At 36.5% G+C, this 19,401-nt stretch overlaps 1 protein-coding gene across 1 annotated transcript; it reads right to left on the bottom strand.

Moving 5' to 3' along the window:
• Positions 1-11,056: 11,056 nt before the first annotated feature.
• On the bottom strand, positions 11,057-16,143 carry LOC121981604 (phosphoenolpyruvate carboxylase, housekeeping isozyme). The gene is made up of 10 exons (XM_042534204.1): positions 15,794-16,143; positions 14,906-15,297; positions 14,515-14,599; positions 14,017-14,239; positions 13,781-13,884; positions 13,611-13,698; positions 13,365-13,519; positions 12,272-13,270; positions 11,777-12,163; positions 11,057-11,682 (listed from the first exon to the last, which is right to left on the bottom strand). Exons 1-10 carry the CDS (start codon positions 15,953-15,955, stop codon positions 11,386-11,388), a joined length of 2,892 nt encoding a protein of 963 aa, XP_042390138.1. The 5' UTR covers positions 15,956-16,143; the 3' UTR covers positions 11,057-11,385.
• Between the last annotated feature and the right edge of the window lie 3,258 nt (positions 16,144-19,401).

The raw sequence follows: 19,401 nt of genomic DNA, 5'->3' as shown, positions 1-19,401 counted from the left end.
CAATAATTTGCGCACAAAAGAGGAAGATGAGTGGGCAAGTGACAGTCACTCAATGAACAATGTGTGTAGTAATTGCATGTGTCCAACATCTCCCACTTATCCAAGTCAGTCCATAAGGGTCATCTAGTCACAAAACCATGTAAGAACATTCAATTCATACTTCAGGGAACATGATTCGTGCGACAACAAGCACATTGAATAACTACAACCAAGAAAATTATTACAAACCAGAGACATCAATATCTTGCCTTTACCTCAAATTAAATCATTTATATCAATATGAGCATCTCTAATCCCTCATAATGACTATTATATCGAGAGCATGTTCAATATCTCCAATTAATATAATTATTCACAATCACATTTTAAATGTTCAACAAAAAATGCAACTGAATAAATGTCAAAGATATAAATGTATTTTAATCATCTTTTTTAGCTAAAATTTATTTATTCTAATCCATCGCTTTCCTAGTTATGTTCCATAGACCAAATCATTCATACCCAATAGGATACATACTAAAGAAACAGCTAAATAGTCACTTAGGGTAAAACCGGGATTAACAAGCAGAGATCTATTCTCCTACTACCCTTATTGTCGTCATAGCACATGTAGTATGAATCACATGCTACAATATTTTTCGCTTTACCAATAAAGAGTGTATGCTTTTCTCAAAATTTAAGATTTTGATCTAGACATATCTAATGTCTAATCTTGAATTCAACTTATGAATTCCAATCTAACCTTTAGCAATTCGGTAAATGTTGGATTCATTTACTCCAATCATTATTAATACATTAAATGATCTCATCTTTACACAATTATCAAGGCGGCCCCGACTTATAAATATGTCTCTATTCATAACTACATAAGTTGTCCTATAAGTAATGGTCTTATCTCTATTTATACTTAACAAATAGAGATGATTGTTTACGTGACCGAGACTTTTATCCAAAATGTAATAACAACATATACACTTCATGACATTTTACAATATGTTACATTTTACGAAGTCCTAAAGACTTCACTAGTCAATGGCTTAATAAAAATTATCTGCAATGACTTCACATATCCTTCAAATGCCCTTTTAGTCAATGGCTTCAGAAAAATTATCTGCAAGCATAGCACGTGTAAGTATATACTCAAGAACTATCTTCTTTTTTTTTGTCAACAATATCCTTTACAAAATTATATGAGTTAGGAGCAAGTAAATATTAAAAATAACAATAAGGGCCAACAAGCCCACCCTTTTTCTCTTGGATAGAAGCTTCGTCGAGCAAGAGGAAGGAGACAAAAATAATATGAGTTAGGAGCAAGTAAATATTAAAAATAATAATAAGCAAAGCACTGATGGACTTTGGGTTGGATTTAAAAGGATAAAGCTTGAAATGGGACAGAGCCGATCGTCCAAGAGAGTAGAGATGTTATATGTTTTGTCTTGAAGAGATTGGATGGTAGTGGTGAAGGGACATTAAGCTCGGGCATTCTTCATGTCACGAAGAAGGAGGAGCTTCATCGCCCAAACAGATGAAAAGGAAAGAGATGTGTTTAGTCGGGCGAAGAAGAAGTTTATCCAGCCCTTATAAAAAGAAGGCATGTCAATTAGGAATTGATAGTCGAGACAGGCCATGAAATAAAAGACCCCTGGTCCCCCATTTTAAGTTGATAGAAGCAAATCGGCTCTAGAGAAGAAATCGATGGGTTGATTTTCAATTGATGTGAACGTCTTTGTTGGACGCCGCTATAATCGAAAGCAAATAAAATAAATTAGCTACTATCTAATTAGCTACTACTATAGTAGAAATAAATTAGCTATTGTCTAATTAGTAGAAACAAATAATGACCTAATTTAACTACTGTTATAGTAGAAACAAATAATGGCCTAATTAGCTTTTCTATTTTGGATTCCTTGTTTCCTTTATGGATTGGTCTTTCCTGAATCGTATTATGTTTGACTCCTTATATAAGGAGTGTTGAGAGAGGAAGTGAAATTTGTTGAAACCCCAAGGTGTTTTAATGTGATCAAACATGTTAAGTTAGGTCCTATTTGGTTTAACCCTTGTGTCTAAGTGTGCAAGAGCTTAGGAACACAGAAAGTCGAGCGGAAGACGCGGCTAGCGAGAAGGACGACACGGGGAGAGAGCCGACCGGCTCTGTGCGTCCGAGGGACGAGGTGACCGCGAAAGAGTACACTGGTGGAAGAGAAGAACGTACGCAACGTTCGAGGGACGAGAAACCGGGAAGGAAGGCTGCTCGAGGAGAAGGCTGGAACTTGGGTACGGATGAGCCCTATTCCGGATGGTCGAGATCACCCAAGCTGGCAAAGCCGGAGCGAAAGACCCGGACTGAGACAAGCAGCACCGGAGCAGAAGGCCCGGACCAGAAAGTCAACCTGGTTGACTTAGTGGTCCGGGTGCCCGGACCGTCCGGGTGCCCGGAGTTGGCCTTTTGACTAGATCGCGTCAAGCGCGATCCGTTGTGTTGGGGATAAAGTTTTATCCCCCAGGGCGCCCAGAACCCCTTCGGGGCGCCCCGACCAAGGCTATAAATATAGCCTTGATCCAGAAGCTTTTCATCAATCACAAGTAATTCAATTCCAGCACTTGTACGCTCCATTATAAGTTAAGTTTCTATTTCTTGTGTGCTAATGTTGTAAAAAGCTTCTCCGCCCAGAGGAGATATTTTAGTACGCTTTTCATCTGCCTTGGATTAACAACCTCCCCGGTTATAATCAAGTAAACTGTGAGCCTCGTTTTTTCTGTTCTATTTTGTTTACTTTGTTTATGCAAGTGTCTTAGTTAAAAATCCGAGAAAGGGATTGTTTTATTTTTGCAGGGCGCCTCCCCTCTTATCGGCCTCCAAAGGGACCAACATGAGTAATTGGATTTTGTCTAGGACGAGCCTTTTGCCCCTCGCTTTTTCTCTTGCGTGTTGCATGATCAAGTACGGATCCGGATCTTAACCTGTGACTCAATCCTGCACTCGGGACCATGACAGTTTCGTCTTGAAGAGGTTGGATGGTAGAGGTGAAGGGACATTGAGCTCGGACATTCTTCATGCCATGAAGAAGGGGAAGCTTCATCGCATAATCAGATGAAAAGGAAAGAGATGTGTTCAATCGGGTGAAGAAGAAGTTTATCCAATCCTTATGAGAAGAAGACATGTCAATTAGGATTGATCGGGATGGGCCATGAAATAAAAGACCCCCTGGCTCCGCGATTTTCAGTTGATAGAAGTAATGAAAGAGAATGGGTGATAACGAGAGGTCAAGGTGTTCGAAAGCAATGACAGTCCCAGCTATGATTTAAAAGTTGGCTGAGAGGGATTTTGAAGAAGGAAATAAGGGATAGGAAGATGAAGTCCTTCAAACTGACCAACGAAGAAAGTAACAGTACCAAAAGGGTGTTGGTATCGGATGATTTAGAAAGCATCAATTTGGTTCTTTCAACGATGTACTTATCGCCGCGGACAACAAAGGAATGGGTCAAGTTTAGTGTTATGATGGATTCAAACGAAGGAGAAGTGACAAAGGGGTTTTTGGTTTTCAGACAAGGAGGCCATGAGGATCGGGAATGTGAAGAAAGAAGCAAATACTTACTGAGTAAGAGGAGTAGCTGTTGAGGAGGAAGCAAGGGTTGGAGGTTGGCCAAAAGGTTGTAAGAAAAGAAAAGTTGGGGTTCGATTATTTGAAGGAAGACGAAGATGAGTGCCTAGGGTAGGGTAAATTAGATTTGATCACGATTCATAACCGACAATTTGACCATTCGAAATCACGGGTTCACGTTCGAATTGTCGGTTCGACTTCCGGCTCTCGGTAAAGTCGATCTAACCGCCAAAGACCATTACGGATTTACTTCTGGCCATAGTTCGAACTAATGGCTCACTTATCATTATATTAAAAATTTTAAATTTTAAATTTTAAAGTTTATTTTAAAAAGCACACGTAGTTTTTTAATATTTTTACTCTTTTACATTAGGAAGTGACGTTACTCACTTCCATTTCCGGTTCCCGTTGTATTCGTTCCTTCGGTATCAAAATCTTCGACTTTACCATTGGAAAGTTGCATTCCTTGGATTCTTTTCTCGACTCTAGTCCAATCATCGAGTAATGCTTAGGCTTTCAACGAGTTAGGAGACAAAGTCTATCATCATTCATCTAATATATTGTCACCAACACTAAATATCTGCTCTACAGCAACAGTTGACATTGGACAAACTAAAATCTCTAGAAATCACGAAGAGGACAAGAAACTTTGAGCCTTATGTGACCACCATTTTAAGATATCGAAGTTTTTGCTATCTGCTTCATTAAAATCAAAAGAAGTTATAAAATAATTCTCAAATTCCTATGTGGAACTTGAGGATCTAGACGTTTCGTCCGTTCTTTTAATAAAAATAGTGCTTTTGTAAGTTTTAAACTACTACTAGTAATTTGCTATGTTTCAAAAATATTAGTTTGTATTCTATATTTTACATAATATTGATTATAAATATCATATAAATAAATTCTAATATTATATCAATATTAACATGATCAGGAGAAAAAGAATCTTTAAATAGAATTATTATTAATAAGTTCATTTAAAACTAATAATATATTAGAAAAATTCTCTAAAACTAAATGAACAGTAGGATACTAAACACCGAAAAATTGTTCGGTTGCATCGTTAAATACTTTTAAAATTTCATAAATACTATTACAAATATTTAATTGTTGTGAAAATAAATATATATTAGTATTAGTATTTTGTGCAAAAAAAATGAACATAATAATTCTTTATATTGAAATGAATCTTATAATAATTGATATGTTGAATTACAACATGTTGGTACATCATGTGGAAAGTTTTTAGGTCTCATTTCATTAGTTTTACAAAACTTACCTCATTGTTTCATTATAGATAGATTCGACCATAAATAAGAAATTACATATCTAATTGATTTAATATGATTTTAAAAAAATTTTAATTCATCTTGAACAAATAAATTTAAAATATGGCATACACAATGAATATGAAAAGCAATAACAGGTTGACAAATAAATTTTAGATCTTCTATACAAGCGGTATTAGAATTAACATTATTTAATTATATTGAAAATATTTTATGAGTTAATCTATATTCTTCTAAAATTAAACATAATAATGTATGATGTTACAAGTAATATGCAATTCATCAAAAACACTATAAGCTAACAATCTTTTTTTTTAGGTTCCAAGAGTTATCGATCTAATGGCAAGTCACACCCATATACGAATGTATTTATCAATGATCACTCCAAATATAGGAAAACATTATTATTTAATTTACTAAATTCATCAATTAAATTCTTATTTTCCTTGTTTTATTAAATTTTTAATTGTATGAGTAAGTATGGTCCTAGTGACACATTTAGCACATGGATTAAGATATTCTTAAAAAAATTCTTCAAATCTGTATTAAAACCAAAACTAAAAGAAAGATGTTTTACGGAAACAAATTTAGCTAATAATTCTCTTAATTTATTATCCGAATATAAAAAAAAAATCAGAATCAATACTACCGCTAGTTGAAGAAAATCTAAATAATTGTGATAGAGAATGGTCGAGTCCATATTCTATTGGGTGCTTCGTTTTTAGGTATCGTTTCAACGACCCAAAGCCGCCACCGGCTTGAGATTTGTAGGAAGCATTGTAGTACTTACATTTTGTACGCAATTCTCCCGATGGAAGAGTGACCTTCTCAAAATAGATGGATTGAATGTTGGGCGGATTAACTATTTCCTTTCCCCTCTAAGACCGAGATGATGAACCTCCACGACCTCCTTCCATTGTAGTTAAAGTTAGAGACGAAAGTGCGTAGAAATAGAGACTTGGAGTCGAAAATGTGTAAAAAATGAAAAATTAAAAATGAAAGTAGAGAAGATGTATGTGGAAATGATGAAATGAACTTATAGAGTTTAGATAATAATGGGCACTAAATCATAATCATTGATAAAAAATGGACAAATGATCTTAACCGTTAAAAAAAATACCAAAAAAAAGCATCCCCCGCTAGGAATCGACAGTTCCAACAGCTAGGAACATTCCAACAAATATATATATATATATAAACTGCCAGGCCGAACTGGCGGTCCACCGATTTTTGGAGGCTTGGAACCGTAACCGGTCCAACATCATGCTGAGCTAGTTACGGTTCGGCCGAGCGACCCGAGTTCGGGCAATCAACCCATTGACCCGGTTATGGCCTAGGCCAGGTCCAGGCCAGACCTGAGTCGGGGCAGGTCTAGGGTAAACAGTATATGTGGATCTTGAACTTATCGAAGGGAAGAGATTTATAATCGAGGAGGCACGAATAATAAGGCAAGTAGCAGCATGATCGGATTCGCATGCTTAAGTAGGGTCTGATAACTATGCGCAGTTGGATACGGGTGTCGGACGTAGATACGTCCGTTAATCAAGCAATCATTTAAATTATGATCATGGCGTGGATGGGTATGTTGGAAATGCGATAGTCAAGATTCTACGGCCAGACTCGTTTGTAACACATCATCTGACTAACAAAGTGGGTGACCAGGGATGAGCAAAAGTTCAGTTAAATCAAATTAATCAACCGAATTTAAAATTTTGGTTTAGTTATTCTAGAAATTCATTTTTTTTTTAAAAAATATCAATTATTTCTAGTAATTTGGTTCAGTTTCGGATTTAAAAATCCTAATTTGGTTAAATCGATTTTATCAACCGAACAGGAGCTGCACAACTATGGTGCTGATTTTTTAAAACAAGCACCACGGTAAAGCTGATTTTTGAAAACAAACACAAATTAATTCAATTTTCGACCGAATTAACTGATGTTTTATCGTTCGATTTGTTTGGTCTTTGTTAGAAAAAATAGTCGGTTCAGTTAATCCAAAAAACAATTTGGTTTGTTCGGTTTCATTTTAATCGGTTCGGTTTTGAACCAATTGCTCGGCCCTACGGGTGACTAATGATACTATGTAATAATCTGCAATCTGTCAGAATAACAACCACATGTCAAAGAATATTCTTTTGGAACCTTCTTTAGGAATAATCATGTTTCTCATCAGCAAACCAGTTATGACAGCATATTCCTTCAACAACCTCAATAATGACATAAGTTATAAACGCAAAAGAGGTATGCATGTGAGTAAATGAAAGATTCCTTGGACAATTATTGCATATTGCTTAGGTTGTACACTTTCCTTTACCTTACAACGTCTAACACATTTCGTCACCTTATGATTGTAGAGGTTATAAGAAGTGGTATATAAAGGGGTCCTTTCCGTTGGCAAGGTACGTTCTCTGAACATCTAAAGCTTACTCTCGTGAACACGTTTTCTGCTTCATTCACCCGTCCAGACTTGTACTGACTTGAGCGTCGGAGGACCTTCACCAGGGGCTTATTTTTGGTTTCTAGGCGCTGACATTTTATCGGCTCATCTCTGTATGCGCAGGATCGAAAGGGAGCCACTCCATGGAGTAAGAAATCTTCTCTCAGTCAACTGGTAAGTCATCGTATCCAACGTGTCATCTCTATAGTTTTTAGATGAGAGCAATAATATATCAATTAGTAATTATACTTAAAACCTAACGGTTATTATATTGCTTTTTTAGCAATTATAAGCATAGTTTAATATCAAGTAAAATTTAATATTATTAAGAATATATTTATAAATTTGATTATCTAATCAAGAGAATCTTTTATATTTCTCATCTTTCCTATATCATTTTTCGAATTAAGAGAATTAGCCAATGGGGCTATGATACAGCCGAATGTATCAAATTATGACTCAAATATCCGTGGTTTAATCTTTAACTATAACGTATTTATAAGGATTTTTCTTCTAAATAGGATGTGCAACTACGAGATGTTGAACTTCTGGACCACCTACTACAAGTCTTCCCTATTTACTTTATCGAATGGTAGGAAAATTTTATATGGTCGGGCTACTTGTCCTAGATTTGATGTTACCTGGTTCAATATTTTTTTTCAAATTAATAAAATTAATTTGATAAATATAAATATATACCCTACTTACCTTATGTCACAAACTCTGTGTACATCTAAAAAAAAATTTCAATTTGAAATTTTTATTGTGTTTAATATTATATAACTCAACTCCAAAGCCTAAAGGTAAAATCTTATTGCATAACCGAGAGCTTAAAAAAAATTAAAAAAAAAACTAAAATGACGCGATCATAGACGCAACATAACTAAAATGACCCAGATCACTTCTAGACATCCCAATTCATCTCAGTAGCTGAAATGAGACACGAAAGTGAGTTAGACACCGTATTATACTCCTATATATAGAGAGAGAGAAGAGTAATACAGTGTCTGACTCACTTTTGCACCTCATTTCCACGACTGAGATGACTCAAGGTATCCCGTATTAGTAATATGATGGTCGACTCACTTTCGCGCCTCATTTCCACGATTGAGATGACTCAAGGTGCCCCGAATTAGTAATTTGGTGTCCGACTTACTTCCGCGCCTCATTTCCGTGACTGAGATGACTCGAGGTGCACCGGGTCACTCGGGACACCCGAATCACTTTCAGACCCCCCCAATTCATATCAACCATGAAAATAAGGCGCGGAAGTGCATTGAGCACCTGTAAGGCCTGACTTTTAAAAAAAAATTAAAGGGGAGCATGATAATAGGCTCTTTATTTACTTAAGGGGTGGCTAATTTGCTAATAACCAACTAATAAACACATGGGCTCAGCCCAATTGGTGAGGACTAGACTTAACCTTAGGGTTTAGTTCTTATAAGAGGGGTGGTGAAGAGGAAAAAAAAATAAGAAAAGAGGAAGGAGGACTCTTGGCGGAAGAAAAGAAAGGGGGAGGGAGAAGTCTTGGCAGGAGAAAAGAAAGGGGGAGAGAGAGCTCTTGGCTTCGACCTTGGAAGGAAGTACGAGGCCAAAGAGACGCCCCACCATTGCTCCTCGTCGTCACCTGTGCCAACAGCAAGCCTCCGAGCAAGGCACCTCTTAAACCTTTTTCTTTTTACTCCTTTGAATCTGTATATGCAGTAGGTTTTCGACTCTTCTTTCTACTCCTTTGAATCTGTGTATGCAGTAGGTTTATGGGAGATTTCTGGGTTATACACAGCAAGTTTTCGAGGGGGATTTGAGGGTTAAGAGCAGCAAGTTTTTGAGAAATATCAGGGTCATACACAACAGGTTTTCGAGGGGGATTTGAGGGCTAAGAATAGCAGATTTTTGGGAGATTTCTGGGCTATACACAGCAGGTTTTCGAGGAGAATTTGAAGGCTAAGAGTAGCAAATTATTGGGAGATTTCTGGGTTATACACAACAGGTTTTCGAGGGGGATTTGAGGGTTAAGAGCAGCAGGTTTTTGAGAGATATCGGGGTTATACGCAGCAAGTTTTCAAGGGAGATTTGAATGCTAAGAGAAGCAGATTTTTGAGGAGATTTGGGGTATGTGCAGCAAGTTTTGAGGGGGAATTAGGAGCTATAAGCAACAGAGTTTTTGAAGGATTACTTGGGTTATTTGCGACAAGGTTTGAGAAGTTGTCAAAGGGTGTGTAGTAGATTTTGACGGATGGTTGGTCACTTGATGTTCAAGGAGGTCTAAGAGTGTGGATATTTATTTAGCTTTAAATAGTTAATGATGTTCATATTCATTGAGCTTCACGTAGTTGATAATATGCATGCTTATTTGAGCCTCATGTAGATTAATGATATGAATGTTTAATTAGCTTTATGTCGTAATTGATAATCATGCTTATTTAGTTTTACTTAGTTAATGATATCCATGCTTATCGAGCTCATGTAGTTAATGGTATGATTGTTTAATTAGCTTTATATAGTAAATGATAATCATGTTTATTTAGCTTCACTTAGTTAATGATATCCATGCTTATCGAACTCATGTAGTTAATGGTATAATTGTTTAATTAGTTTTATATAATAAATGATAATCATGTTTATTTAGCTTCACTTAGTTAATGATATCCATGCTTATCGAACTCATGTAGTTAATGGTATAATTGTTTAATTAGTTTTATATAGTAAATGATAATCATGTTTATTTAGCTTTATTTAGTTAGTGATATCCATGCTTATTGAGCTCATGTAGTTAATGATATACATGTTTATGTGAGTCTTATTTAAATGAATGGTATGAATGCTTATTTAATGATGGAAAAAAAAAATAAAAAATGACAATGATGATGAGGATTAATGGAAATTCTGTGAGGGTCAAGGCCCCAGAGGGACTCCGTTTACGGGACAAGGCCCCAAAAGGACTCCAATACCATATTTTCATATTTGGCCATGGTCCAGTGACGAGAGTTGTTGACGCCCCGTCACTTGGTACCTTGGTTAAACAAATTGATCAATCGAACAAAGGATAAAGGATAAAGGATGACTAATATATCTCCACCTAAGAATGATATATGATAAATGCTAAAGGAAAATGCTTCATAATGTAATGATTGAAGGATACTCAAAATAATGTTATGTGATACTAATAGTTTAATGTTTTATGGAAAAATGTTTATATGTATGCTTACTTGTATGCTTGACAACAAGTTCCAAGTAAAGGTAGATTTAATGATGTATGCAACTAGTTAAGGAATTTTGCTGCTATGGTTTGGAGGTGCTGAGTTAAACTCACTAGGTTTGGTTTGTGGCAAGTGTAGAAACGGAAGACGTTGGAGGCCTGGACCCTTGACCAGACTGGGCTGGACAGTACACTCCTGAAGACCTTCCGATTCCACATAAAGAATAAATAAACAATGTTTATGATTTAGAGAGAATAAAGTAGTTTTCAATTAAGATCCCCAGGATGTATGACTGGTTTATTAATTATAAATAATTTTATTATTTATTGGAATGTTATATGATGTGTGGGAAAAAAAAAACTTAGGGTTGTTTCAGCACCATATCATCTTGATATAGAGAGAGATGATACTCTAACTATTTTATGCCGCATATCCAAAAAAAAAAAAAAAAATAATTTAATTTTTTATACTTAATACTATAACTTAACCCTTACACCATAAAAGTAAAATTTTATTGACATAATCGGGTATAAAAGTTCATTTGGTATAAAGATTTGGGTAATGATAAACACAACGAATGTGAAAAAATATAGTAAAAATACAGTTCATTGGAGACGGAACATCATCCGATTCAAAACATTAACAAGTTCAGGAAACACATTGTAAGAAAGGAAAGAGTTTTTGCGGTTTGCTTCGTAAGGAAGCTACTATATTTGATTAGGCAACAATGGCGAAAAGCATTTCGGACAATCCTTAAGAAATCGACGATAGCCTCAATGCTGCTGTGGCGAATTAGCTTCCACAAGAAAGAGAAGCTTCCAATGCCTTATTTATCGGGACGACATCGAGTTCATAATTCAACCAGTGTTCTGCATTCCGGCAGCAATTCCTTTCATGGTCAAGATGAGGGTGTCCTCCAGACCAGGGGCATACTCACTGCTTGGGTTGAGTTTCACCAACTCCGCGGCGGGTTTGCTGGACTCTGTAATCTCCCTCGAGAGATGGGGCCTCACATTGACATGGTAGGACGGGTCCCTGATTCGCTTCAAGGTGTAGGCTTGGCAAGCATTCAGAGTCGTGATGTATGCGTCTCTCAGACGTAACCTCTGCTTCAAGTATGGATCCCCTTCCAACAGATCTTTGTGCCCAGCAACCTACAAGACGGCACACAAGAATTAACAAAACCAAACATGGCACCACTTTTTGCTTGTTCATGAACAAACTTAAGAGAGAACATTGCATTTGCACCTGAAGAAGAAGTTGCTTTGTTTCGTTGTAGTTGGCCCTTAGCTCTTCCCCGAATTTCCACAGATCTTCGGAAACCAGCAATTTATCATATAAAGCAGCTATTCCAGGATCTCCCTTAGCGAAAACCATCTCTACCAAGTCAATGGTGACCCTGAAAAAGGGCCATTCGTTGTACATTTGCTGAAGGGTTTGAAGATTCTTGGCATCTTTTTGCAAGACATGCTTGAAAGCTGCACGGAAGCCAAGCCACACTGGTAGATGGAACCGTGTTTGTGTCCATGCAAATATCCAAGGAATTGCACGAAGTGACTCGATGCCCCCACTCGGCTTTCGTTTAGACGGTCGGCTACCTATGTTCATCCTACCATACTCCAGCTCAGGTGTAGCCTGTCAGTTGTAACAAGAATTGCATTATAGGGAAGTAAAAGATGTTGATGAAGCCTCTCACATGCCAAGTACATGTGAATGATAAAGTACCAAAGTTAGATTACTCACTAGGCGGAAATACTCGACAAAACGTGGTTCTTGGAAGACAATAGATCGATATTCCTTTGTAGCTAGAACAGCCATTTCATCCATCAATGAACGCCATTCTGGCTTGGGAGGGATGGGGGGATGCATTCCATGTTCAAGTGTAGCAGCTGTGAAACGTTGGAGTGTCCTGAAGCACAAATGTTCTTCTCCAAATGACTGCTCGATAACTTCACCTTGAACCGTAACACGAAGAGATCCATGGACTGTATCAGGCGGCTGAGATAGGATAGCCAGATGAGTAGGGCCACCACCTCTTCCAACAGTTCCACCTCGCCCGTGGAACATGGTTAGTTTTACTCCATACTTGTTGGCAACTTTTATAAGGTCTTCTTGAGCTTTATATAACTGCCAGGCTGCAGAAAATCTACCGGCATCCTTCCCTGAATCTGAGTATCCAATCATAACTTCCTGCTTCCCGTTAATTCTGTTCCTGTACCAATCTATTGAGAAAAGTCTGGCTAAAGCTGCTGGAGCAGCCTCAAGATCTGCAAGTTTCTCAAACAATGGTACTACTCTCAATGGAGTTTTCACATGGCACTCACGCTGCAGCAGCTCGACGGCCAAGACATCTGATGGAGCAGTTGCCATTGAAATGATGTAAGCCCCAAAGTTGTCCGAAGGAAGCTCTGCTATGACATGGAATGTGTCCAAAACATCTGCAACTTCATTTGTCTTCGGTAAGTCAATCCCAAATAAAGGGCGTTTTCCATTAAGTTCCGACAATAGCCACTCTTGACGTTGCTCCTCAGACCAATCACGGTAGGATCCAATTCCCAAGTGTTTAGTAATAGCATCAACAACATCAGTATGCCTGTCCGATTCTTGCCTAATATCAAGTCTAACAAGAGACAGGCCAAAGGTTGACACTTGGCGCAAAAAGTCAAGAAGGCTCCCATCAGCAATTGATCTATCGCCACAGTCACAGAGTGATCGATAGCAGACTTCAAGAGGCTCTAAAAACTGCAAGAAAGACATTGCAAAAGTTAGGACAATGGAAAAGTTGGAAAAATTGCACAGGCAAGTATTTCAGCTAATTTGAGCCGAAGTATAGCACCTGTTCAACATTGGTGAAAGTTGCTTCCTCAGGAATGTCAGAGTATCCATTTGAAAGTAAATGGCGGGACCTCTCACGTGTGCTGTATAATTTATCTCTGACATCACTAAGAACAACGCGGTAAGGTTCATTTGGAGGAACTTGCTTCCAGAACTCTGTTGAACAACAAATGGAAGCAAATTACAAGTTACAAAAGCTTAAATGAACCTGAATGTCCACAGAGATATATCAATAAATAAATAGTACCTATGTAGTGCTTTGCATCTTTTTTCGAGGACCGGTCAAGCACATCAGCTCGCACCCGAAGTTCAGTGTTGCAGCGCCACATAGACAACTGCAATAAAATAAGTCATCAATAACTTGTGAAGGCATAAAACATCACATTTTCAAGTAAACAAAATAAGATCAGTTAATACCTCAAACATCAGATCTTCAATTTGTGCATAGTACAAGTTTGCAGCCATCATTCTGGCCAACAAGCAAACATCCCTTGTCACTTCCGGAGTAACTCTCGGGTTACCTAAATTCACAAGAAGTTTATAAGAACGATGCAGCCAAGTTCTTACATGTTCAGGAGTTAGGTCATGTGCATTATAGTCAAGTATTAGGACAATGAATGTAAGACTCATCTAAAATCAGTAAAACAGCTTACCATCGCGATCACCACCCATCCAAGATGAAAACTGAATAAGAGGCGCATTATAGGGCACTCTCTCATTTATCCCAATATTTTTCAGTGCTGTATCAACCCGACGCAAGAATTTGGGTACACCCTTCCATATGGTTTCATGGAAATAGCTCATTCCGGCACGCATTTCATCTTGAGGAGTTGGGGGAGTTCTTTTGATTTCATCAGTTCTGAATGCAGCTTGAATCTATACAATCACATCAATTAAATAGTAATTGTCATACTTCAAAGATAATCTTAGAAGGTAGTTTAATAAGTAACCAAGAGTCAAAAATGCAATTATGGGCTGATAGTGAAGAAAAGAGAAGCAATCGAGGAAGTCAAAAGAGAAACTTCGACCATTAGAAGATTGAAGGTGTTTCAACTTAAATATAAATTGTTTCAAAATATTAAACCTGTCCAATGGAGTTTATGCATTCATTATACGGTGAAGTTATGCAAGCATGATATGATGGAGATTACCTCTCTCTGAAGAGCCTCATCAAGCTCTTGCTTGTCATCAGGAGTAATATCTTTCGCATTCAGCTGAGTCAAACAATTCCTAATCCTGAATAAATCATATATATCACAAATGATAAGTAAGACACCAGTTTTCTTTGCGCTTCCACTCCTAAAGTTACCAACTTCGTTTCACTTAAGCTCATCATAGTTAAGCAACCATAAAACATCCAGAATGATAGAGATAAGAAATTACTAAGACTTAGAAGATACATCTTTTAAGTATTTGCAATGCGGATATATAGTGAGTAAAAAGAAATATTTCCCAATACTAACTGGGCAATCAAACAAGATCATGGCAAGTATCTCAAAATGAATTATAAAATGTATATAGTAATTGATAAGCTACACAAACCTTGCATGCTTCTGAAGCAAGGATCTTCTGACTGACTGTGTTGGGTGTGCAGTCAATACCAAATCAACTGTCTGATTTTTCAAAGCATCAAATACCTCTTCTTTGGACTTCTTCAGGACCACCACAAGTCGCTTAAGTGTTTCCTCTATGTCTGATTCAGTGGTTGCAGAATTTTCATCAACAAAATCTCCCTTTTTCAGCTTGGTCCTTCTGCGATAGGCTATCTGAACCTCCTCAGCTAAATTAGCCAAGTTAAGCATGTGCGAGAATGATTTTGTGACCACGATGGTATCACCCGCATCCAAACTAGTAAGCACTTTCCCCAGATCCTCTAGCTTCTGGGGCTCGGGCTTGTCTTCATATTCGGCAGAAAGCTCATACAACTCTTGAACCTGATACCAACACAAACAAGCAGAGAGTCCAATCTTCTATCAATAAAGATCATCTAGCTCCTTTAGGTCTAAATAAAAACAAGATTCAATAATCAAATCAAATAGTGAATACCAAAGAATATGAATGCTAGGGCAACAATATAGAACCTTGTGTGAGAAAGCTTCTTCGCCACTAGGGCGTTATTTTTGTGGTTCCTACACTATGTGCGAAATAATCTAGTTACAAAAGTCAGATCTACAAACCCATCAAATAAATCGAAGAAAGGAACAACAATTACTACTCCACGGAGAAAACCTGAATGGATCAGCATAAGAATCGTCGAGGAAAAGGAAAAGAAAAAGAAAATTCCAGATGGTTACCACCCCTTCCGACAAATCAATCAGTCAGAGTCCACCAAAAATCCATTTTTTTCGCAGATACTACCTATGACCCGAAAGAGAAATCAAAGATCCAAACAAACCGAAACACCGAACAACACAAACAGAGTGAGAATACCGTTTCTCTGATCTCCTCGCCGTGGAGATCCTGAAGGATGTCGAGGAAGCGATCCAAGAGGAGCGCGTCGTACTCGACCAACTTGTCGTCCTCGGATACCTTAGCTGGGGCAAGAAGCCTCATGTGGGCATCAATGGATGCCATTTTCTCCAACTTAGACATCTCTACCTCCGATCTACTCACGCCGGTCAAAAACTATGCACCGCCACAGAGAAAGCGCAAGCAAGGCGCGCGGGACGGCTGCCTGCGAAGAAACCCTTGTTTTCTTCTGCAATCGTCTTCACGAGGGATCGAGGACAAGCGTGCAGCGAGGGGGGAAGCAGCGACGACGCGATGCGCAACCACTGCCTTCGCTGGGTTCTATTTATAGAAAAAGAACTGACACTATTAATCGACAGCTCGAGCTATTAAAAACATATAAAAAAATGAAATTACTGCTATTATTTGGCATTTGGCAATCAAACATTATAAATAAAAATAAATTCAAATGAAAATGTAATTATTATGTTATAAATATTGGGTTTTATTTATTCTTCTAGTCAAACAATATGAGAAGTATCAAAAGAGAATATACTTTCTTTTTTTTTCTTTTTTTTTTTTACAAAATATCTCCAAAACAGTAGAATGATTGTTTTTGCTATTTGCTACCACCAAATGACAAAAAATATACATAATACTATATTGTTTAAATGATAAATATGTTATTTTAATTTATTTAGGATATTATTTTATTTTAAAATTAAGCAAAAAATTTCAAAAAAAATTATAAAAAGCCTTACTGATGAGAATTTTAAACTTTTTCTGAATTACTTATCTATTTAATAAATAGATGAAAAATCTGGGTGTAATGATAAAATTATTATTATGTGATTTTATAGCTATGAATTTTATAGAAATTATATATAATAGACTCAATATGATTGGACAAACACTATGGGCTCACAAGTAGGTCATGAATCACCTATAGTGACTACAAGTTCGCAAATACCATGAGCTTGCGTGCAAATCATCAATAGCATGAATAAATGGTGTAACCTCTACAAACAAAATTAGAGGTTAGAAATAAGCGCATCGTCTTAGTTCATTAACTATGATCACGTCTATCTCCTTCGTATTGACGTAGGGATAAATTGACAGGCCACTTAATTATGATCATGTCTACAATATGATGAAATGAAGGCAAAATTGAATTGTCTAAAGCGAACGTCATGCTTGATGTCGGATTCCATGCGTGCTCAATTAGATAGCTTATCGTCTTCTTAATGATCCTCACTCCTTATCAACATATTTAATCATTTAAATGACACGACGCCAAATGTGTCATCGATCACTCTTCGCTCAATCAGTAAAATCAAATCCAAAAGAAATATCAGCCAAACGTGTGTAAAGCAACGTGGCATGATGTGAGACACCAACCACCCAAATTAGCAATAAAAACAATTAAATAATTACTTAAAAATGTCACTCGTAATTTTATTACCCAAATTTGAATCACCTTAACAATTAGTAGATTCTGTGGTCACTCATGGAGTACTATCAAAATGGCATGTATCTTGTAGAAGAAGACGAATATCGTGACGCATAAAGTTAAATGATTAGCATGGTATCGTGTTCTAAACAACTTAGACAGAGTGCACAAAACATGCTTAAAATTAAAGCTCCTCGTAATCGGAATCTCCTTTTAAGATGCTTCAAGAGACTTCTTCATCAGACTTGTCATCCCGGCCGAAAGGATGCGTCGCAATCCAAGTTGCAGATCCATCACGCAAATTTTGCTCTCCTGTTCCATTGATTTTCTACGCAAAGAAGCCAAAGAAGACCAGCAACAATGACTGCAATTCATATATATATATATATATATATATATATATATATATATATATATATAAATAATACTTTAAAATCTAATTAAACAACTATATATTTATATTATCAAAGGTGTTTAACTGTGATAAGTGGACTGGGCTATCTATTGACTAGAGTTCCTTGTAAATTGTGGTAAATATTAGAAGTGGAAAACTCCTTTGATCGATCTGTGGATCTGAGTGAAAGTGGAGCATCTTTGAATTCAAAGTCAAAATGAGAAACAGTGGAGAATTTCATATTTTCCACGCCTCGAATTGCGGAACTTGATGCCTTATGTGATCATATTATATATTATTGTTATTATTAAAGTCAAAGGTGATAATATAAACAAGAGATCGATCGATCGATCCTATTGGGAATATTCCTTATCGCTTTGCGAGCTCTTTTGCAAAATGGCAAGTTTAGTTGACTTAGCCAATTTTGTAATGTTGTGTTTAGTTAAGCGGAATTTGAACGGAGTAGAGCTAGAGAAAGGGAAGTTAGTTGTCACATGAAAAAAAAGAAGAATTTTCTTCGATGAAATGACAAAGCGTTAATCAAATTAATCAAGTATCATAGTTCGAATCACAACTAAAGAATTAATCAAAGCCAATTTTATAAAAAAAATAAAATTGCCAATAACAAAAATTAGCAAACAACCCCTACGAATATGATCTAGTTGTCAAGCACTCGGACCCATAAAAAGGATGACAATTTAAATTCTAAATAAAATAAATATCTTAAAAGTCAATTTATAAGTAAGCATAAGTTATGTTCTAAATTTAATAGATAGAAAAGACCATCTATCTCTAAATCAATTAGCCATCAAAATTATTAAAAAAATAGAATTTAGTGAGCAAATTAAAGGGCACTTAAATAAATTTTTTTTTAAAAAAAATGATGGTGAGTAAACTTTCAAGGTGAATTTTGTCAACTGTCCACAAATCAAGGATCATAGAAAAGAATATGGTTTTCCTTTCCTTTCCTTCCCTTCTTGCTAAACAAATTAGTTGATCTCCTTAAATAAACAGTTTGAAATCGTAAGTTAAAATATTTTATGGTTGGTTGTTTGAAGTAGTGAATAACTGTAAAGAGCTACAATTCTTTTTTGGATAAAAATGATGAGTTTTCTTTCTAAATTCTTTAAAGTTTAACATTTTTAATAAATAATAGTAATAATGGTTGTGAGAGCGAAACAATTTTAAATTTTTAAAATTAAATAACCAATATACTTACGAAATACAAATTAAAGTCAAATTTGAACTCTTTAAGCTCTCATAATTCAAGTTGATTTTCTCCCTCAAATAATTTTAAACTAAAACACATGCGTAGATATATTTTAGATACAAACAAAGACAAGTAATCCGTTCATACAATATTCTGTTGGATATTAGGGTAAACCAAAACGATTTTGAGGAAGGAAACCATCAATTGTTGAAAGTCGTAATTGACTTCAAAATTGAAATCTACGATTCGCGTAGATAGATTTAGACTATTAATTTGCTCAAAACCGATTAAGGGTGAATGAGAAATTAATGTTTAAAATCGGCCCAAAATAACATTTATTATTCATTAATAAAGTACATGGGAGAATAGTCTCACATCGGAAATTCTCGATGTGTGTTCTCTACTTATTAATGAAGATGTGTTAATGGAGTTAACACAAAAATAAAAGGACAGGTGCTCCCTTAGCCCAGGGCGAGCAGGAGCTCGCACTTGTGAGCCCGCCACGTGCGCACGTGCGCACGCGCAATTGGCGCAAT

This window comes from Zingiber officinale, chromosome 5A (assembly GCF_018446385.1).
Source record: "Zingiber officinale cultivar Zhangliang chromosome 5A, Zo_v1.1, whole genome shotgun sequence".
Taxonomy (NCBI): Eukaryota; Viridiplantae; Streptophyta; class Magnoliopsida; order Zingiberales; family Zingiberaceae; genus Zingiber; species Zingiber officinale.
This window is presented reverse-complemented; position numbering and strand designations above follow the sequence as displayed.